A 26,350-nucleotide genomic window follows, 5' to 3' on the forward strand; every position below is an offset into this window, starting at 1 on the left:
ATTCACCTTTTTCCAGGAGAGATGTTTTGAAAGTTATTATTTGTTACAGCTAAGTGTGTTGAAAGAAAAAGGAAACATCATTTCATACTTCCTTGTTAACTTTTTAAACAAAAATCCATCCTTCTCCTCCACCCAACCTTTCTAAATTCCAAGACATCATAACAGTGCCAGTTAAGTAGTGGATTAACATTTCTAATCACTGGCATGTATGTTTTAGGTCACATTTATGACAAAATAAGGATACTTTTAAATTTGTTTTTATAGACTTTGTACTGTGCTTCTGGGTCCTTGGCACAATAAATTCTGGTGCATTTCGCTGATCTAGTGAGAGATTATGTAAGTGGTAGAAGTTGATGGATGTTCCTTGACTGTTGTGAGTAATTGCTTATCTCTGATGCCGTGCCACTGTCCAGTTATCTTCTGGATTATGACGTCTTCCCAGGGACCCATTTGATGATGTGATTTGCCGGTGGGCAGTTACTGGTCAGAGTGAAAAAAGGACTGTCTGGTCACCATAAGGCCACACTGTGTTGTATTTGCCTGATATTGATGAGTCTGAGGTTGAAGCAGTGGCCTGTATATGAGGTAAATTTCTGTGTAAGGTCAGATCACACACTTCGTGGTCACAGAAGTCATTACTCCCCTAGTGGTTTCGGAGGTTAAAGGAAGAAAGACAGTGTAAGGGTTTATGAATGTTGATAGTGTTGAAAATGCTTTCTAAATGGGCTGTGTGTTTTTTAATGGGGGGTGGGGTACTTTCGAAACACCTGGGAAATAGGTAGCAAAATTCCCATATAGAACTAGGGTTTCTACCAGGGAGAACAACAGATATTAATGGCATCATCCCAGTTGCTCAATTTCCCAAATACTTGCAGTGATTAGGGAGGAGGCCAGTTTAAGTTAAATAAAGGGTTGAATTACAGAATATTTTCTTTTAAGTAAAAGATGTATTCCTTATATCCTGGCCTCATGGATGTCCTGCTTTCATAAATGTTGAAAGGGTCTATGTTGATACACCAGAGCCCCATCCTGGGACCCTTGGGGATGCATTTTATGAAATCTTTTAAATACTCCTCAAGAATTTCCATGTATGTTCCCAATTGACTTCACAAATTTTAGCTGGCACAACCTTTCCACTGACCACCAGGAACTGGGCTTTCAAACTAGTACAGCCCAAATGTGATATTTTGGTGGGTTTAAAAATCAAGGGCATTTAAACACAAAATGTATAAGAAGAATGCCAAGATTAATCCTCAAAGTCCCGTTAGACTCCCCCCCCCTTTTTTTTTGAAAGATTTTATTTATTTATATGACAGAGAAAGTGAGAGAGGAAACACAGTCAGGGAGAGGGAGAGGGAACGGCAGCTTCCCGGCGAGCATGAGCCTGTTGCGGGCTCCATCCAAGGACCCTGGGATCCTGACCTGAGCCGAAGGCAGATGCTTAGCAAATGAGCCACCCAGGCACCCCTAGACTTCTTTTGAAGAAGCTTTATATATAGTGGGTGAAAATGACCTTGCCACCTGTTCAGTAGCCCTGAAATAAATTCACAATATTGAGGCCAACCCCAAACCCAGATAGTTAGCTAAATAATTCAGTGGTTAGAAATACTTTAGGCTTATCAGCATCCGCTATACACATCTGGATCTTTTCTTTTTTATCTTTACTAGTTCCTTTCAGTGTAATTAAAACCCCTTTGAAGTTGAATTTCTGACATAGTCAGCATCGTGTCCCTAGGACTGTGAAGCGGCTTCACCCCAGGGCCATTAAGGACCAAGCGAGGCTGAGTCCATTAAGCATGAGGAATTAGCAGTAGAAGCAGGTGAGCCCCCCAAAATGAGCAATTATCATCATACAGCATGCTTCTCGCTTCTTTTACAACAGGACTAGATAAAAGAAAAGTGGAGGGGTCTTAATGACCTTGGTTGCCATTCATGTATGTAAAAAAACATACATGTTGTAGCCTGATATGTATTCATGTCTGCAAATTACACTTGAAAGAAAACTAGTGATGTCAACTTCTACTGACATTAAACAGTGGGAGATTTTGTAAAGGATTTCAGATCTTGCTCTGCACTCACTTTTTTCTTTGTAGAATCTATGTACAAGGCCTTTTCTCTCATCTTATTGTGTCTTAGGATCCATCTTGCTTATGAGAGAAAAAGGAAGTCAATGGGGCAGATCTTTTTTTCTCCCTGGCAGGCCACGGGACGGGTTTGATATATTTTTCTCTCCTCAAATATTTTCTTTAAATATATATATTTTTAAATCCAAACTCGCAGCTGGTTACAGTTTTGCTCTCATAAAGACCACCCAGGCTCCTTCCTCCTTTTCATCCTTTTCCTGTGCTATCAATCCCCGCTCATAATTATTTGTCTCCCATTTAGCTGCAAGGTGTAAATTTGCTAACTGAAAAGGCGTGCTCTGACAGTTAATCTCATTGTGTGTCCAAAAGCTGAGCTTGCTGCACCAGATAACCTCCCTGGGGGATTGTTCTGTAAAATGTGGGGCCATTTGTTGAGCCGTCTGATGTAGAAGAAGGGAAAATGAAAGGACCTGCCAGAGAAAAGTGGGATCATACAGTGCCTTCAGAGCAAAAAAGGGAAATCAAAGAACAATTTCAGGTCCACTTCAGTCTCCAAGCACGTTCCTGGGAACTGGGGAATCAGTGATATTTTCTTATTCATGTTTTTAGGGAAGTTGCCGAGAGAGAGCCCCAAATCAGGGGAATGGTGAATTTAGAATGCCCAAGGGCTGTGCTCAGAATTTACCACCAGTGGAGGGGCGCCTGGGTGTTCAGTTGGTTAAGCATATGACTCTTGATCTCTGCTCAGGTCATGATCTCAGGGTGGTGAGATTCAGCCCTGTGTCAGGCTCTGCACTGGGCGTGGAGTCTGTTTGGGATTCTCTCTCTCCTTCTGCCCCTCCCCTCACCTCTCTCCCTCTCTTAAAAAAAAAAAAAAAAAAAAAATTACCACCAGTGCAGAATGCTTCTGTCTGGGCCTGAGACTTACAGGCTCTTTGAGGACCCATAAAAATGTTTGGAACCAGAAGAAAAAAATATATGTTGATATTGACTCGAAAATCTAAAAATGGTACCCACAAGATTATTAAATGTTTAATTGAATGTCTACAAATATTTAATATCAACTTCATTAAGTATGAAATTTAGTCTTCTTACAAGTTACATTATATGTGAAAACAAATTATGGATTCAGTTTCTCACATTCCAAGATCTCAAGCATGCCAGTCATAATTAAACAAATTGCATGTAGCCAATAATTTGAAATACAAAATCATAAAAGGATTATAAGAATCTTTTCCATTTTTGTACATGGAAATGTATATTTTAGGTGGGATAGGGAAGCATCTTTTTTTTTTTTTTTTTAAAGATTTTATTTATTTATTTGACAGAGAGAGATACAAGTAGGCAGAGAGGCAGGCAGAGAGAGTGAGAGGGAAGCAGGCTCCCTGCCGAGCAGAGAGCCCGATGCGGGACTCGATCCCAGGACCCTGAGATCATGACCCGAGCCGAAGGCAGCGGCTTAAACCACTGAGCCACCCAGGCGCCCGATAGGGAAGCATCTTAACATTCTTATATAAAGACATGTGGTAAGACTGAGAAACAGAGCCTAGAGTTCATGAAGTTTCTAAAACAGGTCCACACTGTGTACTCATCTCCGTACAGGACTGATTATTCCTGAAGACTTAGATCACCAAAGACGCTAATGGGGAGGACCAGAGGCTAGCCCAGGAGCCGGGTTGCAGTTTGTTCTTGCTGTATGCACCTGTAGTTGAGGTGTGGTGACAAAGGTGGTGTGGTCTGAGCATGAGGAAGGTCACAAAGCACCCACACATCGTTAGAAAGATGGGGGGATGGTGTCCTATTGCTGCCAAAGGAGGGCGCGTCTTAAATTGACAAGGCAAAGCCAGCCGGTTGGATCATGTTGGTAGAACCCCTGTGTACTTTGTTGGAGTTGTGTTCTCTCCTAACAGATGACCAGACCCTCAGGCACCCCAGTGTTTTAGTCAACCTTTCTCTACTTGACAGATATTTCCATTTTCAGAATGGAAACCTTGAGGTGGTAGAGACAGAAAACATGTGTTATCAGAATTCTGCTTGTGATGGTCTTAGTCTTTAATTCGGTGGCTTGACTTCTTCAGGCTTTGTTTTATTCACCATACATGGGGCGGCGAATGTGGATTCCCTCCAAAATACTTGGAAAGCAATACTTCCTTGTAATTCCAATCCCCAGCAATAACCACTAATTTACATATAGTTCTGTATGATTCTTGCAGCATTTTTTCCTTTACATATACTAAAGCATTGTTCATTTATTTTCCTCTATCAAATGACATGATAAATAAGATTTTACTTTTTTTCTACTTGAGCAGTATATCTTAGATATTTTTACATGTCAATACGTATGTACCTACCTGCGTAACTTTAATGACTGCATGGGATTCCATCGCATGGATGGGCCATAATGGATTGAACTGCCCTCCACTGCTGGTCATCGGGGATGGCCATTCAACTTTGAGTGTTCTGGAGAATGGACCATGGGCCTAAACAAACTGTCATGTATTGGCTAGTAGTCTATACCACTGGCCCCCTGTGTTGGATCCTTCCTGTGCAGAAGCAGGAAGTACTCAATCTTTCCTTAACTGATGCTTGTTATTAAATGTAAAACCGACGTGGGACTTGTTGTTTATTTATTTCTTTGTCTTTTGTTTTTGCCTTTTTCTCTTCTGCAGTCATCTACCGCCAGGGACAAGGATGAGCAGGCTCTACCGGTAGGAAGCAGTGGCTTTGTCTACACCTGTTCATGTGCCTGTGGAGAGTGTGGGACAGGGGTGGGCGGAGGAGGGCTCATGGGCTCAACAAACCATCTTCCCCCTTGGGATACTTAAACGGCTTAATCTACTGGTATATATGCATACTCAGTCCTACTGGTGTCAACTGTATTCTGATATTCACTGATATTCAAATTATTTCTGGGTCTAGATTTCAAAAACTTTGAGTTCTCTCTTTCATTTGGCATAAACTTTTATGTGAGTTGAAAGAATGAAATATTTCCAGATTGCATCCCATGGGATGTTGAGCTGATATTTGGGGACAGTGTGGGATCTAATGCTTGATATCTATTTTTTATATATCTGCATGCCCTTACTTTTTGGTTGGAAATTTCTTTTGGTTCCATCAAAAGAAATGTTGCACGAGACCTATATATTTAATAAATACATAATACCCTAAAGAATACCCAAATAGATGTAATCCTTTGCCAGTGAAGGTCTCTACAACGAAGTTCTTCCAGTTTCCTAGAATGAGCATAGTAACAGTGATTATGACAAATTATTAACAACAAACACATTTTCCAGTTCTATCCAATTAACACATCACATTCTGTAATGTGAAAGATGGCAAAGAAATGACCTTCAGAGTTTTTGTGTTCAGCCAGCAGATGGTGATTACATTTCAAGTGAAGTCAAGTCTCTTAGCCTTGCCCCTAAGATATTGAACCTTAATCATCTGGATCAAATATTACAACACATTAAAAAATGTTACAGATTTTTAAGACTGCAAAGGCTGGTAATAAAGATACCTAGACCCCATCCATCCTCCTGTAGTGCTCAGAGCAAAGACTCAGGACATTCACTGAGAGCCCATCAGATATGCCAGATACGGTACTGGGCTAGGGATACAAACCACATCTCTTGCTTTGAGGAACTCATGATGGGGTTCACAATCTCCTCTGATTCTTCTTCCATCAGAGTTGGGAGTATTTCCAAAGGCATATCAATGACAATAAAATGACACTAAGAAATTCAGATGTTTCCATGTATCTCACACTGACATTTTACCCATACTTGAAGTTAGCATGGCTGTTCACCTTTGTCCCCAAATATGTGGACCACAATTATTAATAAGAATTCAAAAAATAAGAGACCTCGGGGCACTGTCCAAGTTAACCAAGTTAACCAGATTTCTTTAGTGTTACACTCGGTGGTCTAATGTGTATCATAAAATGATAAAGGTGGGCTGGTCCAGGATGTAGCACTTACCAAATATACTCGATTGTGAAGTCTCTTGGGGGACCCTGCTTAGGAAGCCCCTTTGTGGGTCTTGACTGTGATGACATATATTGGGAAGCCTGTAAGTAGATAGTTGGGAGACTGCATGAGAAATCGTATTTTATTTTTACCTGGCCCCAGAAAAATTTCATGTCGAGATTTTGGATCAAAAGCTCAATAAGCAATTAATTCCTTCGCATTACCTTATCTCGCTCCCTCTTAAATCTGGCCGTCTGTAAACCTTGACCACACAAAATCAACCGAAGGGGGAGAAAGCAGTTCCCAGTCAGGATAAAAATCCATCAAATCCTGAGGGTTTAGGATGTCTTTTTTGTAGCTTATTTGCTTTTTGAAGATGCCATAAAAAGAGTTTGTTGGTATCCTTACTCTGGAAGTTCTTTCTTCCTCTCTTACCTGTCAGTTTCACCTCCTTGCCCAAAGGGTCACACCAATAGTTTATGCAAAAGGAGCCCCCCTCCCTCCAGCTTGGAAGTCAGGAGGTTTTTCAGTGGATTCTTAATAGGAGTTTCTTTCCCTTTAGATCTCTTTTAATATAGACCATAGGAAGGACTTCATGAATTAGGACCATGCTCTCCAAGGTAGAGATGGGGTACCCCACCAGATAAGCAACTCTTCTTTTGAGGAGCAGGGAGAAAATATTAGCATCTCTATCATTTACTTTCTCTATTATTCTTCATAATTTCTCCTTTTGCAAATGTTTTTTCACAGATATGTTTACATTTGGGTAGTAGATATAAAGACAGACATAGATACATATATTCATACTGAAAACTTTTATAGATAGGGCAGCCAATCTAAACATTTTAGAGACCATCCACCGGTTCGGATAACAGATTTTGAGGGAGGCAAACCTGAGATCCATTTCTCTATCCTCCATTTTTTGTCTCGTTTCACTTCTCTGAGACAGTGTCCTCCCCTCTCTAAAGGGAATAATGACTATATCTAGTTCAGAGGGCTCATTCTGAGACTGAGATAAACTAGTGAAGGTAAAACGTTGTACATTGTACACTAGTACATTGACTAGCATTTAGTAAATGCAAAAAAAAATAAAATGGTAACAATGAATTCATTTAGGATATGAAAAAGCCATTCCTTGTCAGGATTTGAAATGTACTTTGAGCGTCTTTCGTACAATAGTGTGTCGTCATGTGACAGAAATGAGTGACTACCAGACTAAGTGAGGTCTTGTCTGTAATACATTCACCTATAGTCTTGGAGAGCTAACAGCACTTTTCTCTGGTTTCTCTGCTCAGGCTAAGCCCCGTCTCCAACGAGGTGGAAGTTCTGCCTCCCTCCACAACAGTCTCATGAGGAATAGCATTTTCCAGCTCATGATTCACACCCTTGACCCACTGGCTGAAGGTAAATGTCAGGCATGAGTTGGGAAGCTCTCGGGGGTGGCGGTGGGGGAGCGGAAGAGAATGTAAAAAAGGCTTCTTTTCAGAAAACATGTTTACGCTCCCGTCGTACAAGCCTGCCACTGTCCTCGCGGGGAGCGTCTGCCAGAGGAAGCCCTGGGCCCTTGGCCTGCTTTATCTGCAGTAGCTCAGTTCACAATTGGAGAGTGTTGTACCAGGAGTGGGACCTAAAGTCTGGGTGCTGATTCTGTTTTTTGATGCTCCCAGCATAGAGTTTGTGAGGAGGCAGAGAAGACAAAAAGGTTTTTCTCCCTCCCAGCTGGAGTGACAGCTCTCTTTCATCATCCCTCCCAAGTTCTAAAATGACGTTGTATTTGGAAATTAAATTGTTCATCTTTCAAAAAGACAGATGAGAACTCTATGACTTAGGGCTGTGAATAATCTGGGAAATGATGTTCACTGTAGAACGTTGATATTGTCCTGATTCTTTGGCAGTTGGAGGGTGGTGGGTGCATCTGAGGAGACTTCTCGAAGGTAACTGCTTAGGATCAGTCTCAAAAGGCCTGGTTCACCTTCTAGGGAAATCCTATAAAACATCACAAGGAATCCGGTATTATGCTCTGTAAGTTTTACTGGTTCACAATAAAGGCAGATTCATCCTAAAATTTTAATTTTCCAGTAGGTAGATAGATATCTTATGTGTCCAAAAAATGTCAGAGTGAAGCAGCTTGCCGGGGGGGGGGGCAAGTGTAAGCTAGTATGTTCTCCCTTCATCTCTGGACCTTGTAATTGGGCCTGACGTTACATGGGGGCCAAGAGGGATCGTTGGAAGAGCATGGCCTGGGACATGTGGGATGAGATTGTCAAATCATGTCACATATATCAGAGCTCTTGCCCACTACAAAGCTTCGCTGAATAATTTCAAGGGTATAGGTCATCAGGAGAGTCAGATGAAGGAAAGGACAATTGGAGACCTCAAGGGTGGCTGCCCAGGTCTTCTCTTCCCTCACTAAATACTCAACTCTCACCCAGCATGGGGTCACCTCTCACTGCACAACATTTTGATTATGAAGCATCTCCATTCCATACCCCACAGAGTTGTACAGCTGATGTGATATTCTCCAAGGAGGCCTGCCTCATGGACCCTGAGTCCTGTTTACTAGAGGTAGTCTTTAGCCTATATCATTACCCTTTACTCAGAGGCCCACGAGATGAGGGAACCACGCATGGTCACTAGCCTTCTTTCCATGCCCCTGGGTCGCCCCACCAACACCAGCAGCCCAGAGGACAAAGGAAAGGGATGGCAGGCCAACTTCCTCCCAGCCACTAAGCAGCTATGTGACTTTGGGCAACTTAGAGTCTCTCTAGTACTTGGTTCCTTCATCTGTAGGAAGAGTTACCTTGGTCTAACGCTTTACGGTTGCCAAAGCATTTTCACACCTGTGAACTTAGCGCTCCATAATTACTTCTCATAGCCAACAGTGTATACAAATTGCATAAAATATCATACCACCCAAGTAGATCTCAAACAGATCTCCTCTCTGTGCCAGTTGTCGATTCTGAGCCAGCTTCGTCGCTTGCCTGCATTCCCGTGGGGCCTTCCTAACTGGCTTCCCACTGCCTCCTCGCCTCCTCCTCTGCATATTTTCCACACGGCTCCCCAGGTAGTCCTCTTAAAAAGTCAATCAAATTGTGTCACTCCTACTTATAACCTGCAGTGGCTTCCCGTGGCTCTTGGAAGAACTGAGAAATACTTCTCATGGTGCATATGATCTGCCTCTGTCTCCACATCCAGTTTGACTCACTTTGCCTTAGTCACAGAGGACTTTCTGTCTTCAGACAGGTACTTCTTTCCTGCCTCAAGGTCTTTGCATGAGCTGTTACCCTCATCCAGAATCCTCTTCATTCTCCCACCCTCTTCCTCTTCCCCTGCCCATATCTCAGGAGGCTGTCTGCAAGACACTTCCCAACCACCCAGTATAAATCAGGGCCCCAGGTCTCATCTCTCAGGGTCCCCTTTCATTTGTGCTTCTTGCTCTCATTATATTTTGTGTGATTATTTGTTTATTGCCTCTCTCCTTGAGGGTGCAGTAAATTTCTAGAGAACTCTGTTTTATTCACTAGTTCCCCTAAACTCTAGCAGAGTACCCAGCACAGAGTAGCAGCTTAAAAGAAAGATTAAGCGGCGTGGCTAACGTCAGGCTTTTGACCTGGTAGTCACAGAATTTTAAAGCCCTCTAAAGCCCCACAAATTGTATCTTGGTTGTTTTGAGCCGCCATCCTTTCCACTCCATCACCCCGAAGGGCCATATGAGAGAAGAAAAGAACCGTTGTATCTGCCCCAATGTGATTATGAGTAGGCAACTGAGTATGTTTATTTTTCGCAAAGCCACATTAGGAAGTAATTAAGAGGACAGACTCCAGACCCCACCTCACTGGGTCTAGATCTCAGCTCTGCATTTACTAGCTGTGTGACCTTAGACAAGTTACCTAAGCTCTCTGTACTTTAGTTTCCTCCTCTGTAAAATCAGGATGCCTACTTCATAAGGTTGTCAGAAGGATGAAAGGAGTGAATATATAGAGAGTATTTAACACATTCCGTAGCAGATCATACTTACGATCTGCTACAGGTTTGGAATTAGTCTGTTTCATTATTCTGAAAAATGATGCATCATATGATTTTTTTTTTTAGATTTTATTTATTTAGTTATTCATTTAAGAGAGAGAGACAAAGAGTACAAGTCAGGGGAAGAGCAGAGGGAGAGGGACAAGCAGACTCCCAGCTGAGCACAGAGCCCAGCACAACACTCCATCTCACTACCCTGAGATCATGCCCTGAGCCGAAATCCAGAGTCGGCTGCTTAACCAACTGAGCCGCCCAGGCACCCCTGATTCTTTTTAATGTAAAATATTCAAAAGCCTATGATAAAAAAAAAAAAGTCTCCCTCCTCCATCAACCTCCCAATTTTTTCCAGCCCTCCCCCCAGTTCTCCCCAGAAAAAGCCGCACAGTGACGCATTCTGGGGGCTCATTCCAGAGAGAGCCTGTGTTTCTACAACTGCATGTATGCACGCGTGCACATGTGTGTGTCCTCGCCCCCAAGTCCCCCAAATCTAAATTTCTCTGCTGTTTGTCTGGGAGAGTTCAGTTCCGGGTAGGGCTTGTTTTCGTTCTTCCTCTTTGGTTGGGGAGGTTATGATTTGTTTCTATGAGATAAGAAAAAGTGAATCTGGTTTTGTCTCCGAGTCGGGCCATCAGTGATTTTCCGAAACACCTGGCCTTGTGGGGCCATGTGCAATTAAAGTGTTTGTTCCTGCTGTAGCACGATGTGCCTTCCAAATCCAGCGCATGCTTTCAAGGTGAAACCTCTCCCTGAAAGACGGGTGGTGCTCTGGTGGTGTGAATCCAAGAGAATGAGGAAAGCCATAATCAGTTCTGGACTTGGGTGATTAGAAAATATGGAAAGCACTTCAATGCTTTAAAATTGCTCCATAGCGTGCGGCCAAGAAAACAGATTGCTTTGGTATTTTTCCCCCAAACTTCACAATCATTTTCCGTTCCAAGAACAGCCCAGAAAAAATTAACCCACGGCTCTCAGAAATAGTCATCTCTCTTTTCGTTTGCATCTACTCACTTGAATTCACACGTCCTCGTGCCAAACTGTCCCCTTTTAACGATACAGAGCACGCTGGTTACATCAGTGGAGGGCTTAAACACCACCACAGCTTCCCTGTTACACCGAAAGAGGCCCCTTGAGGCTCCTGGCGTCCACCTCGGTGGGCACTGGCGTCATGGGTCACAGAGTCAGTGTTCACAAAGGCAAGTTTTCAGCTTCCTCGGAAAACGTCATCCAGGACCGATGGCTTACGAAAAGACCTGTGTCCCTTGGTCTCATCGGTGCCTCTCAAGGGTTTGTGTCTTCTGTGATCCAGTGACTGAGCTGTTGTCTTAGCTGGCAGTCGGTGTGTCCGAGCCTGAGTCACAGACCCAGCAGCTACGTATCTATTGTTACATGTCTATCAGAGCACCCAAGATGCAGGTGGCTTAAAGCGCCTCTGTATTATTATTGCTCATGATTTCCTGGGTCAGGAAACTGGGCAGGGATTGGCAGGGTGATTCTTCTGTTCCCTGTGGAGCAGTATCCATGGAGGTCATTTGGTGTATTCAACTAGTAGATGAGCTGGTTAGAAGGTTCAAAAGGGCCTCACACTCACATCTGGCACTTTTTTCCTAAAGATTTTATTTATTTATTTATTTGAGAGAGACAGAGAGCTCAAGAAAGAGAGAGCACGAGCAGGGGGAGGGGCAGAGGCAGAGGAAGGAGCAGACTCCTCACTGAGCAGGGAGCACGACACGAGGCTCAATCCCAGGACCCAGGGATCATGACCTGAGCTGAGGCAGAAGCGTAACCAACTAAGATATCCAGGCACCCCACATCTGGCGCCTTTGAAGGCACAGCTGGAAAGCTGGGTTCAGCTGGAACCCCCGACTCTCCATGTTGTCTCAGGGCTTTTCCACATGGTTGGACACAGTGGCTCAGGGTTCCACGAGCACATCTTCCAAGAGGCACAGGGATAAGCAGCAAGGATTCCAGGATTTGGGAAGTCCCCAAATGTCATTTCTGCATGCTACCAATCAAGCAGTCACAGAGGCCAGCCCAGACTCTGGAACAGGACAAGGAGACTCTATCTCTCAATGGAAAGACACCCAAGAATTTGAAACCGCCTTTGATCAAATCCAGTCTGTTTCAAGGACACGTATCACTGACCGCTGATTGATTTGTGTGTTGACTGGTGTGCTCTGGACAAACCAAACTGTGGGGAAGGGACAAAGCCACAGTCAACCTGCCTTGAATGAAGGTTTAGTTCAAAACAAGATGGGGCAGTTCCCTCCCAAGGGCCACAAAATGAACAGGATATTGTTCATGAAAGAAAAGAATCTGCTTATAGCTGACATCAATGGTTGGAATAAGGAATTTGTTTCTTTCATAAGAAAGCCCTGGAAAGCTGGCATTATCATTTTGGCGGAGCGGAGTGGGGTGTCACGGTATGGCTGTCGGAATTGATCTTTCTAATGCCTTCAGTGTCTCATATTGATTTTCACATTTTCTTGAAACAAGCCATTATATTTACCCAGATATACATCTTTATGAACCTAAAATAATGATGCTGGCTGTAGCACTTTGGGGTTGGATAGCTTCTCCTATCCATTTGTCTAAATGATAATGCCGCTAACTAATATTTGCCGAGTGCTTACCGCGAGCCGGGCCCTCCATGGAGCGGTCTACTTAAGCCATCTCCTGTAACCCTGATATTAGCCCTGCTCCATCATTCGGAGAAGGACACCGAAGCGCAAAGAGGCCACCTCTTGCCTCCCCAGGCGATACAGGCAGCCAATGGCAGGGCCACAGTTTGAACCTACATCTGCCTGACTCAAAGTCTGTGTTTATGCTTCTTGGGTTACTCTGCTGCCTCATGTAATGTCATGTCTGACTCAGCATTCCCTGATGTCATGATGTAGACCCCAGCCTAAACAGCAGGCCCTCTGACCCATCCCTGGACCAGTCACACACTCGGTTCATAAGATGTGAATTTCCCATGCACAGGCCTGTGCAGCAAGGCCAGTCTTGGCCATGGCTCCTCCCATTACAGCCCCACGCCTTGAGTGTCAGCCACTCTTGGGGGCTGGCTTGCTCTCCTCCCTCAGCTGCTGCCCAAGTTCATGAGTTACTGTTGATCTCCCTGCTCGGACGGACGATATGGGTACTACCCTACCCAGGGAAAGGTACCCTGTAGCTAACTCAGCAACTGCAGGGGAGCCCGATGAGTGGGTGGTGGGATGGGGAGACCGATGTGGGGACAAGACACACGGAATGCCATTAGAGTCTGGTTATGCAGCACTGATGTCAGCCTCTGGTCCACGAGTCGGACTGCCTGGGTTCGAAACCTGGCTCCGCCTCTTGCTCTGAGACCCCAAGCCAGCTTCTCACCCTCATTGGGCCTCCGTTTTCCCGCTTCTAAAAATGGGATAATGACAGCACCACCAGCACAAGCTTCTGATTTGTATTCCTCCACCTCCTCGACTTTGGTTTCTTCACCTGTAAAAGGGAACGGCGGCTCCACTATCAACACAGTAGGGCCCCGAAATCATTATGTCGGTGTTCATTGAGCGTTAGCGGTGACTTTCCAGTTAAAAGTGTGCTCCGTGTCATGTGATAGAATCCAGCTGCAGTGGCTTAATGTAAGAGGTTTCTCTAAGGCTTTATTTTATTTTATTTTATTTTGAGAAGTTTTTGGCTTACAACACTATTGAGAGGAAGGGAAAAGATTTCCCGTAGACCACTTACCCCCCACACATGAACATCCTCCCTCATTATCAACGCCACTCACCAGAATGGCACATTTGGTACCGAGGGTGTACCTACACTGACCTCACAGTTCCCCCAAAGTCCTTAGTTCACCTTGCGGTTCCTTCCTGGTGCTGTAGATTCTGTGGGTTTAAGCAAATGTATAATGACATATATCCATCATTATAATATCAGAATATTTTCTTGCCCTAAAAACTGTCTGTGCTTTGCCTGTTCATGCTTCTTGGGCTGGCACACACACCGCTGGCAACTGCTGGTCTTTTTACCATCTCCATAGTTCTTGCCTTTTCCAGAACGTCACAGAGTTTGAATCGTACAGTATATTATAGACTTTCCGGGTTGGCCTTAATAACTTTTTAGGGTTTCATTTCTCTGATTTAACCAGAAGCAGTCCAAGGCTGGCCTCACAGCTCTCCTCTGCCCTGAGGAACATGGTGTCCTTCTGTTCATTCTTCCATCCAGAGCTTGTTTCTCTCCTCCTCATCCTCAGAGGAAGGCAGCTGCTCCCCTCCAATGCCCCCCCATCTGTATTCTGGGAAGAAGACTGTGCAGTTGTCTTTTTTTAATCAGAAAAACCTGAGTATTCCCAGAAGCAGACTTCCACTTCTGTCACACGGGTCACTACAGACCTGTGTGACCACCCAGCTTCCCAGCTTACAAAGAAGCCAGAACGGGGCACTGTGCCTCCCCCAACATGGAACTCCATGTAGATCCCAGGGAAGGTCAAATGTGTTCCCCGTCTTCTTCCTTTCCCTGGTAACCTTAATCCGGTCTTCTTGGGTCCCTGATTTACAGAGAGGAGAGGTGACCTTTCCTTTTTTTCTCCCTTTTAAAGGGCTCTCTATTGACCCACAAGTTCAGCTTTTATCCAGTGGCCCTGGATCCTTCTCCAGAAGAGCCATGCCCCCAAACACACCATCTAAGAAACCCGGGTTTCCTGAAGCCGAAGTGAGATCACACACCACCTCTGCTCACTCATCTCACCAACGGCAAAAGCTCTAGTGTGTGCCATGACCCTAAGCCCCCTGGACCCTGGCCTCCCTTCCTTCAGGTCAGCCTTCACCTGTCACCTGACCAGATAGGCCTTATTCAGTCAGCCTTTGAAAAGCAGCAACACCAAAACAATGATGATACATCAGTTTTGGATCTTCCTTGACCTGCTTTATTATTTCTCTGTACCACTCACTACCATGAATGTATTTATTTGTTCTTTGCTGCCTGTCTCTCCCTGGTATCGCAGACAGGGCAGGACACGGGGCCCAGCACACGTACGGACCCCACTGTGTATTTTTTGAATGCATTAAATGAGGGCTTGCCTTAATGGTTTTCCTGCTGGAGAGCTCTATGTCTATAGCCATGTGGACTGTCTTAGCCCATGTCCTGTCAAAGGGCTCTCTTTGGTTGTGACTGATGAAGTCCTCATCACTTGAGGTCTGTCCCTGCAGTAGTGAAGAGCAGTCATTTCTGCACTAACCACCGTTGTGCCCCCTGCCTCTCGCATGACACGGACATGAGGTAGCTGCTCAGGCAGTATTTGCTGCATGATGGAATAAATATCCCTCTGGTTCTGCTGGGATTGCCACAGTAGGAAATGTTTGCTATCTGTCTCTCGCCTTCTTGGTGAGATCTCCTGGCCCCTTCTTCTGCTTTTCTTTCCCAGCTCTTGTTTTTCCAGTTCTGCTTCCTCATCTTCCTCTTTTTTTTTTTTTAATATTTTATTTATTTATTTGACAGAGAGAGAGGTCACAAGTAGGCAGAGAGGCAGGCAGAGAGAGAGGGAGAAACAGGCTCCCCAATGAGCAGAGAGCCTGATGCGGGGCTCGATCCCAGGACCCTGAGATCGTGACCTGAGCCGAAGGCAGAGGCTTAAACCACTGAGCCACCCAGGCGCCCCCCTCTTCTTCCTCTTAACCTACCTTTGGTCCTTTTACTTATTGCATTCTAGGGACCTAATTTTATACAGTCACAGAATTACCAACACTCCAAAATCCTAAAAAGTTTATTGGCTGAGTCTTTGATTCATTTTACCGCATCAAACACCTATAAAATAGCATCTACCCCACCACTGCGTGTGAAATTGTGTGTGAGACGGAAATCCCAAAAGAAGAAGTTCCTCATTCAAACTCCATGGGCTCTAGGATCACCTTCTACAAGTCCAGTTAATTTCTCCTTCCTTGTGGAACTTTAAAATTTGATCTACATTTTTTTGGTTACAAAAACAGTTTTATTGTTAATGGCAAAATCTAACAAAGGAGCGCACCTGATGCCTTGGCAGTACCAAAGAAATAATCCTTGCCCCGTGGACTGTCATGGAGAGGAAGGATGATTTCACTGTGGGGCCTGAGGCAGTTTAGAACAGCAGGTCCCCATGCCTGCTCTGCCATTCCCTTCAGGCTGGTTTTCATGACAAAATCTTCAGAATCCCATAATGAGATGTCTGGCCATGACACTGTGCTCCTACCTACCTTATTTGCTGTTAGAAAGACAGACAAATTTTTCCCATTATAAATTCACTTCACGTTCCCAGAGCCAGCCAACCTATTCACCTTACATCCATTCAGACCGGTTCAGGGAGCGTCCTGGGAGACTGGCTGCTGCCTTCCTGAAGGACAGTTTTGCTTCTTCCTTTCCCCCTCCAGTAGCCGTTGTGACAGCCCTGTGCCATCTGTCCCATGCTTTATCAGTCTGGCTCAGGCAGTGGGAGGTGAGCGGGCAGCTTTGGTGACCTGAATTCCAGGACATCTCAATTGTAAAAGCCTCACAAATGAGTAGCAAATACAAAAAAAAATTTTTTTTCACCAGCTTCCCACACGGGTTTTCAAACTTATTAAAACACACACACACACACACACACACACACATTAGCAGTAGAATCTTTGCTCAAAAGAATTCGCACAGGGAAGAGTAAAAAAAAAAGATGTTTTGAACTGTTAGAACTGCTAAGGGTTCACTCAGGTCAAATCCTTTAGCAATGTGCCTGATTCAATAGCCTTCCTCTAGATGAGTGAAAATCAACATAAAAGCAATAAAGATAGCACCTATAAAATGCAACAAAGCCATCAAGTACCCAGCATTAACCCAAAGGAAATGTTTAAGAACTTGATAGCAAAAACAATAAGTAATGGTTTCTGAAGAACATAGAAAATCCAAATAAATGTTGACCTATTATAAAGATATGAGTTCTCCTCAGATTAAACTCTAAATGTGACCCAACGTTAATGGAAATCCTGAAAAAGATAGTTTACGGGACTTCACTTGGTTTGTAAATTTGTATAGAAGAAGCAAGAGGAGCCAAGACACTTTTCGTGAAGAAGAACAAAAAGGGAAAATAGGCCCAACAGAGATCAAAATGCAGCTTTTAGATACTCTGGTTGAAGTACTTGGGCAGGAAGGGGGAGAGGCTGGACCCAAGGCAACTGGGGTCTCCCCGGCGGACAACCCCTAAGGAATAGCAGTAAGGTGTGAGAGCCACTGTCCCGTGGAATCTGTTCATTGTTCAGGTGAAGCACTCTGGGGGATAGGAGAAGGGCTTCTGGAGGCCTAGAGCCATTTATTTGAAGGAACAAGGCCCTCAATCCTGAAGCTATAAAAGCACACATCACGGGATGACAAGTGTGGATTCATGAACCAAGTGGGGAAGCCATCTTGGGGCACACAGAGCACCGAGCACAGCAGTGGGCAGAGCAGACTTTCAGCGTGGGTGAACATGGCTCGCCAGATCTTGAGGAAGGTCATTTCGGGGTGTGAGCCTGACGGCAGGTCCAGCAGAAAAGTATACCTACAGAGTGAGCTTTGAGCGTGGTTCTCAGAGGAAGTGAGGAGCCTGGGCAGGCAGAGAGAACAGCAGTGATTCAGGGCATTGGAACCGGCAGAATAAGGGAGATCCCAAACTACTCTTGTTGACCCAACCACACTGGGGGCTCCTTTGAGAGGAACAGGCGCATATGTGGTTCTGTGTCCCCTGAACCAATGTTCTAGCAGTCTCTCCTGCCCAAGGGCACTAGGAAGACGTGTGTGTGTGTGTGTGTGTGTGTGTGTGTGCGTGTGTATGCATGCGTGTGTATGCATGTGTGTGCATGCGTGTGTGTGTCTACCGTACCTGTGCATGTGTGATTCAAGTGTAGGAAGCAAACGGTCTTACAGTTGGTGAAAAAGGAACACGTGAGAGTGGGATTTATAAGTGCCTCTTGTGGGCCACACCACTGATAATCCTCTCAGGGGATGCCCTCAACAGGGGCTGTGGGAATTTTTGTGGGTTTCAGGTCTGACTTAACTGAGGTGCAGAGTGACTTTACTTGCTCATAGTCCCTTAGCTCCTAAGTTTGTCCTCAGAGCCTGAATGCTTTCCATGCTCCCGGGACTCCCATCTCTCACCACGCATGTCCATCTCTTCTACACAGAGCCAAACATCTTTTTTTCTAAAATCATTCCAATTCCTCAACATATACATTTAGTGTTAACTTGAAGCTGACAATAAGATTAAAAAACGTTCACTTGCTTGCTGGGTTTTCTTTTTTTTTCTCACCAAACAGTAGAACTTGTTATTTCCCTAGCTTCTATTTTTAAAAACACCTTCAATATGAGTTTTCATAAGTTGTCATTTGATCCCAGAAGCAAGTGATTTGCAGGCTTATTTCGTTCCAAGTTGTGGGGAAGCTGGCCTGGAAAGGCAGTATTGTAACCTTTCTCTTTATCCCAAGTCATAGATCAGTTTAAATTAACAAGAAAAATGTTTGCATGCAGCTTCGGCTGGTAAGTGAATAGGTAACAGGAGTGGAAATCTTCACCGGAGAAGAACAAAAGCCCATCCACTGGCCGTGTTTTTAATAAGATGACCGTAGTTTAAATGCCTGGATGGAGGAAGACAAACTATTCATGCCTCTCACAGAGCAAACACAGGGACAAGTCAAATAGCTCCTCACTTTGGGGAATACTAAAGCATTACTCTTGGATTTGAACAGCCAAGATGGTTGAAATTGAATCTCTCTTTGGGTTGTATACGTTATGAATAAGTTTCATTTGGGGCATGAAGGGAATGTGAATGGCCTTATTGAAATCAATGATTCTGAGTATGGAAGGGGGTTCTCTGTCTCTCTCTCGCTCGCTCTCACTCTCTCTCAAGAAGGTTTGCTTTGTAATAAAGGCCACAAAGGAATGTGGCCAAAAACCCGATTTTGATGGCACTTACACATAGCCCGAAGAAGGAAAAAGACACACAAGCATCCGTCAACTTACGGCTTCTTCTCTGTGCTTTTGAACTTATCACACACTCAGAAGATGCAGTGAGAGCTCCTTCAGAGCGAAGGACTCAGAGTTCCAGAGATAGCAAGCAGTTGTCCCAGGCAAGATGATGTGGAGGACCAAAGGACAGGGGCAACTGCTGAAAACGTGCTTTGATTTTGCCGACGACCGCCCCTTCAAAATGTGTGTTGATACATAAATACCATCTGTGATATGAGAGCATTCAAAGGTGTTTTCTTCCAAATGAAACACTAAAGACACCTCTGCTGGCTTCAGGAACAGCAGGGTTTTGCTTCACGGAGAGCTGGTTGGATGACTCGCGTTCCGTTAGGAGATGGTTTGCTGTGATAGGAGCCAAAACTCAGCCCAGTTTGACTCTGGCTGTCTGGGATGTGAGCTGTGTGCCTCGCTCACTTCTGATCATGCAACACACATCCTCAAGCAGCTGTCAGGGTCTGTGTCTCTCTGACCCCACAACACCAGATCCCCCAAACCTGTCCTCCTTGCCTGGGCCGTAACAAAGAACTCCCTCACCCCACACCAAACTGTCCTCTCCAGGTTGTCTAGGGGCTCAACTGAGACTCTGTGACACATGTGCACACGTGTGTGCACACACAGATACACATTCACACACATCAGGAGTCAGGCAAGACTGTGGTTCATAGAAAGCTTATGGGTCTACATGAGATTTATTTCTTATTTGTGTAGGGATTTGGGTATCTGTTGACTCATTCATGCACAAAACATGTTCCTATGGCAAGCGGATGTGAGTGGTTCCTCTGCTGGGAAAGATTTTTCTTCACAAGCCCCCACCATAGATAAGTCTCTGGGGCAACAGTAGCTTGTGCGCCTCCCAGACTAGTTAACTTCCTGAAAACCAGTTTAAATGATGTTGCTGCCTCTGAGCTTCCAAAAGCAGGTGTGGAAACCCACATGGCTCCTTCTGGAGTGGTGATTTCTTTTTTTTTTTTTTTAAGATTTTATTTATTTATTTGACAGAGATCACAAGTAGAGAGGCAGACAGAGAGAGAAGGGGAAGCAGGCTCCCCATTGAGCAGAGAGCCCAATGCGGGGCTCGATCCCAGGACCCTGGGATCATGATCTGAGCCGAAGGCAGAGGCTTTAACCCACTGAGCCACCCAGGTGCCCCGTGGAGTGGTGATTTCTTTCTATGAATTCCCAGGGCAGTAGCACTTAATCCCAAAAAAACGGTAGCAAGGGCAGCTTGGCTTCAATGCCATGGACTTTAGGCCAGATCAACCAACATCGCCAAGAGTTAAAAATCATAGTGAATCAGTATCACTCCAGAAACTCTTCATGATAAAAATACTCCTCTGCCATTTCTGGAAAAAAAAAAAAAACCCTTATCCAGTGATTCACCTTCCTTTTTATGCAACACATTTCCATTTGTGATGCCATAGGTCATGAGGCATTTCTTTGCAAGAAAAAGTTACGAACTCTTTTTCTAGACCTCAGGAGCATACCCCATCTTCTTAATGCTAGTGAAGATTAGAAAATGAGGAGCCGACCCTTGGAGCATAAAGGTAGCATCATGCAATATCCTATCGAGATGGGCTTTCTCTCCCCTGCTGGGCACATTCAGGGGACCTCTTCCCAGCAGACTCATAGGAGGAAGAGCATAGTGTACTTGTTAGACTTGGTGTGAAACCAACCACCTTGGTCCCAACCCCAGCTTGGCCATTTACTTGTTGCATGACCCTGGGCACATTATTTAACTTCTCTCCAGCTTGGCTTCCTCTTTTGTAAAACAGGAAAGATAGTAATATCTGTCTCTCAGGTCTATTAAGTACACGGACTATCGTGCTATTCATAGAGCACAGAGAACTTTGCCGGTCGCATCATTAGTTCTGTGTAGGTATTTGTCAAATAAATTGTTTTCGGCTGTTCTTTTTTTTCTTTCTAGCAAACATCATATTTTCAGGTACTTTTCGGTAACTCAGTAGTAAGTTGTTGAATTATCTTTTCTCTATTTTCATTTAAAAAGAAGCCTATTTGCTAGGTGCCAATTTTTTAGATCCCCTTGTACCTATCTAGAACAAATCATGGGAACTGTTCTTTTTGGCAGTCTGGCCTTTAGTGGAGCAAAAGTTATCCTGAGATTGTATGGACGTAGTTTATGTGTTTATGAAGTCCCCCCTTCCATTGTACAATAAGAAGGAAATCGTGTGACATGGTACTTAATTCATTTCCTTCCAGAAGTCCTGTTCCATCTGGGGTTCATAGCTTTCAGATGTTCAGCAGACTTAAAAAAAAAAAATCCTGTTTCTAACATATTGATAAAAGTCTGGAAAAGCAATAACTGTACTAATATTTTCATCCTATAGAGACATCATTTGGCCACCATTTATATAGATGGGGATTAGAAGGTCTTGCCATGGCTGGCCTCCTCTGACATCATCAGATCTCTGGTTCACTGGCAGGCATTTGTTATTTGATCGAAGTTGTATAATGGACTATTTATGAAACATGTCTTAATCTTCTATCCTATCTTCACATCTGAACTCACTTGTAGAGTCCCCCATTAAACAACACGGCATTTAAGTAGGAGTAATGGTAAATGGATTTACATTTACATGAAATTTAAAGAATTGCATGACAATTCTTTCTACTTTAAATTTGAACCTTTAAGTTCTTCATAATTTGGGGTGATTATTTCTGTTGTGGTAGGGATCCAAGGAGTCAATAAAATTACAAGACAAAAGCAGAGGATATACAAGTATAAGGATAGTTTTTACTTTTAATTTCCTTCCACATTAGCGGCATTAATTTCCTGTCTTTCTCACGGTCTTCCCCCCCCCTTCTTTTTCATTCTGTTCTCAAATTCTTTTAACTTCTCAGATCTCTCATCCCTTGTCTTTTATCCCCCCCAGATAGCTAGAGTGTTTTGTTTTGTTTTGTTCATTTTATAGCTTTTCCTCTCTTCCCCTAGGATGCTTTTCTTGTGTGCTTTTCTGATACTGTTTGATGCTCAGTACATCACAGGGTAGAAACTCAGCTGTGCTGACCCAGTGGCTGGGTATAATTTAGCACTGATCCTCTCTGCCTGGCGAATACCACTGCATCCAGCCAGGCTGCAAGATGGGATCCAGGAGAACGTCCAAGCTGTTCCGCAGCCAGCATGCAGTATCCATTCTCTGCACCAGTGTTTTTTTCCATCTCCATTTCCAAGTTATCATCACCATTTTGTCTTCTGCGTGCCGAGTGCTCCACTGATGGGGCTTGCGCATGACATAAATCCCTCGACTTTTTACAGAGGCAATGGAAAGGGTTCCAAGAGTTGAGGCCACAGGCATCTTCCTCCCTGCAGAGATACTGAAAACAGAATAGTTGAAACTGCAGGGTTAGAATACTAAAATGGAAGGAATCATAGGCATCAGTACCAAAGGTAACTAGGTTGAAGAAGTTCAACAGTGCACTATTAAATAGAGATCTAATTCAATCCAGCAGCATTTGAACACCTACAGAGTGCCAGGAACTCTGCTGGGTGCTGAAATTAACAAAATGAATAAGATGATTCTTTGCCCTCTAGGGCAGAAAGCAGATAGGTTAGGGTACATTTGATGAGCACACAACAAAAGTATGTACTTGGAACAGACACACAAGAGGACCTGACTCCCACTAGGGATGGGGACCGTTCAGGGACGCTGCCTGCAGGAGGGAACCTCAGAACTGGGTTCTGAAGGATCGAATAAACTAGGAGACCTAATAAAAGTCCAACACAGAAAGTGCAGGAATCAGAGCTATCGTATTTTGATTTTGTGTTTTGAAAGCATTACCCTGGAAAGTGTGAAAGAGAGGTGAGAGTGCTAGGAGTAGAAAGCAGGAGGTGAGAAAGATCAGGAATTGAGAGTTCAAATAAGACTATGGCAAGAGCCTTGGACTAACGCAGGGACAGTGGGAATGGAGCAGAAAAGATGGAATTGAGGATGTTTAGGGGTGGAACTGATAGGGCTTCCTGACTGGCTAGGATGTGGGTGTGGCTTAAGATGTAGAAGCATCAGCACCATCCAGGGCTCCACCCTGTGGATCTTGGTCACATGTAATATAGCCAAGCTCCTACATCTATGAAAGAAAATGGGGGGCCTATCTAGACATACGACCTCATAAGTCCTTTAAAAAAAAAAAAAAAAGAGTCCGGGCGAGGGGGACAGGAAAAGGGAATGGAATGTCTTACCACTTTATTTTTTTTTTTAAGATTTTATTTATTTATTTGACAGACAGAGATCACAAGTAGGCAGAGAGGCAGGCAGAGAGAGAGAGGGAGCAGGGTAGAAGCAGGCTCCCCGCTGAGCAGAGAGCCCGATGTGGGACTCGATCCCAGGACCCTGGGATCATGACCTGAGCCGAAGGCAGCGGCTTAACCCACTGAGCCACCCAGGCGCCCCTGTCTTGCCACTTTAAAGACTGAATAATATATGTGTCAGTATCCTGCACCCCAAATTTGATAAGGCTTCATCAGAAAGCACATTTTGCTTGATTTCATAATCTTTCAATTTCCAGAAATGCAAAAATGTGCCCAAGATATTAGAAGATGTCATTAGTGAAAACATTAGCTTCCTAACCCCTTAGCCACACAGAAGAAAAATTTATCAAAAACATGTTTTGGAACCTTGCTGTTAGAAGAGGTCAGACAGATTTTCTGAAAATAAGAAATAAATTCCTAATGTTATATGGATGGTACCTGGTACTCTGTGCTCTTTGCTATTCAAACTATAGTCTTTCACTCTCTTTGACAATATCATTTTCTCCCTGGAGACTGCAGCTGAAAAGGAAGACACTGGAAAAGGTATTCAATATTTAGCCAAAACTCTGAATAGATGCCCACAGAGACAACTATAATAACAGTCAAAGGAATAACTAATGTTTATTGAATACTTACTATGTGCTAGACAGTGTTAAGCATTTTATATAAATTAACTCACTAATTTTCACATCAACACTATGAGATAGGAACTTCTATTATAACCATTTTACAGATAAAGACCCTGAAAGTTAGGGCAGTTAAATAATTTGCCTAAGGACATGAGAGAAGCAACTGAGGAAGTCATGTTCAAATCCAGATTCGCTGGATCCCAGAACTCACTCTCTTAACTACTGGACAATACCCACTTTTCTAAGCAGTTGAAGGTCCTTTTGAGCTTTCCTTTTGAAAATAGAAACTTAAAAGATCACTGTATTATCTCTTTCCCTGAGTTGGACATTCTTTGAATAGTGCCAACAGTATCCATGTACTTGATGTCAGATTATACAAAAGAATATGACATTCACAGACTTCCTTTGGCATGATGTAACTGGTCATTATTTTTGTCGTTCTTCTCCTTTTACCTGTTTCTCCTCCAATATAAGCTTGCAAAAAGGATGTTCCAATGCTAGGTCACTTAAGTGTGACTCACTATGTTAGCCTGGATACTCATCATTCACTGGACTTTGGCGCAGTCATAGAACGATGGCTCCCATTGATGGAGCACTTCCAATGTTCCAGGTGTCTAGTGAAGCCCCTTACAACCACACAGTAGGGAGTACTAGAACTAGCCCCATTACAGATGAGTAAACAAAGGAGTACCTAACTACAAAATCACATCTAAGAAGAATTAAAGTCTGGATTAGAATCCATATCAATTGACTCTATAACTTTACACCGTGCTGCAAGATCTCCATGTTCTGCATCCTGCTGAGGTGACTTGATACCAGGTTCACTCTGATTTTGTAAAGATCAGAAGAATGCTATCCATTTGAAGGAAAGCCAGTGGATGCCTTAAAGCCATAATAATAACTACCATACGTTTAATGAATACTGCGTGTCAGTTAAGTGTTAAGTACCTGCAGTCCTCACCACACCCCTACAAGACAGCTGTTATTGTTCCCATTTTACAGAAGGGTAGGAACGGAGTATCTGAGAGGTTAGGTAATGTGCCCAAGGTCTTAGGACTAATACCTGGGAGACCCAGTTGTCAACTCAAGGTCTGTAGGGCTCCAGACTACAAATGATACAGCTATTATTCTCTACCATCGATAGCTTTTCTCGATCCCTTGGGGAGACAAACATTCTCACAGAGTATCAGTATTTAAACTTATGTTAAGGTTGTTATTGAGATTTTTAATTACACAATTAAAAGGATACCCCTGAAAGCCCAGGAAATCTTTTTTTTTTAGCTGCACTGTTTTGGGTGGATTCTTCTGTCTAGGTTGCTCACTGTTTTTCCTTAAAAAAATCCTTCCCTGCCCAGAAACCTGCTTTTCTCTGTCCTGTACTCTTTCCAGCCCCCAACCTACCTCTAAAGGAAAACAACAGAACAGCCCATCCAATACCCATTTTCTTCTTGCTTGATCACCCAGAGCATGTAAATTACAGTGAAATATGGCCTGAGTCAGCTCCTCACAGGACAGAAATCAGTAACCATTGATATTGCTAAGCAACACCACAGAGGAGCAAGGCTGCAAATTAGGTGACAAATTTATAAGAAGTCAGAGTATCTGGGGACTCACTTGGGCATTTCATTATGAACCATCTGGATGATCCACATGATGACCACACATTATTGTTCGCTGAGTGCGGATGACAATTCGCATGTAATTATACGGCCCCTCCCTCTGCAGTCCTAACTTCCCTCTCAGAACCTTCCACAGGATTTTTCACAATCTAGATAGTTCCTTGCAAGATCATTGGGAATGGTTACACCTAACGGGCAGCCTTCATTCCTTCCCAAAATAAGATTTGAAACAATGCAAAACCAGACCATTCCGTTGGCTTGTGTGAAAGCCAAGCCAGCTGGGCAGGAATACACCTGAGGAGGGAACTGGTCACAGGATCCTGGCAGCTCCATGGGCCTGACATGGGCTCCACCTTGGTGGTCCCAGAGGATCCCGAGGTGAAAGGGTCACTTGGTTCCTAAGCAGACAGTAGTACCCACACCAGGGAAATCTGTGCACTTCAAGAGAGACAAGGTAGTGAGCCTGAGCCCTTGACCTTCTGGAGGATTACCTAGCAAGGACCCCTCCCAGTCCCAATAGCCAAGTTGGTCTCATGTGTTCGTTCATTCATCCAACTAATAGTTATAAGAAAGTTAGATCAAGCAACCTGATTTTAAACCAAAGATTATAGTTTGATGAGCCAAATATGACCCAGGTGGTATTCTGTTTGGTCTTTTTTTTTTTTTTTTTTTTTTTTTTTTCATAGAGAGAGCAGGAGCGGGGGTGGGGGTGGAATCGCAAGCAGACCCCCTACTGAGCATGACTGACATGAGCTCCATGTCACCCCCCGAGATCATGACC

At 43.9% G+C, this 26,350-nt stretch overlaps 1 protein-coding gene across 2 annotated transcripts in view; it reads left to right on the forward strand.

The window, feature by feature from the left end:
• The window catches only part of SLC24A2 (solute carrier family 24 member 2), a 246,533-nt gene that overhangs the window by 144,681 nt on the left and 75,502 nt on the right, over positions 1 to 26,350 (forward strand). For both annotated transcript variants that reach the window (XM_046023532.1, XM_046023533.1), the window contains exons 3-4: positions 4,754 to 4,792; positions 7,345 to 7,453. In XM_046023532.1, the coding sequence (XP_045879488.1) occupies positions 4,754 to 4,792; positions 7,345 to 7,453 (148 nt within the window). The remainder of the gene's footprint in view (positions 1 to 4,753; positions 4,793 to 7,344; positions 7,454 to 26,350) is intronic.

Source organism: Meles meles, chromosome 11, assembly GCF_922984935.1.
Source record: "Meles meles chromosome 11, mMelMel3.1 paternal haplotype, whole genome shotgun sequence".
NCBI lineage: Eukaryota > Metazoa > Chordata > Mammalia > Carnivora > Mustelidae > Meles > Meles meles.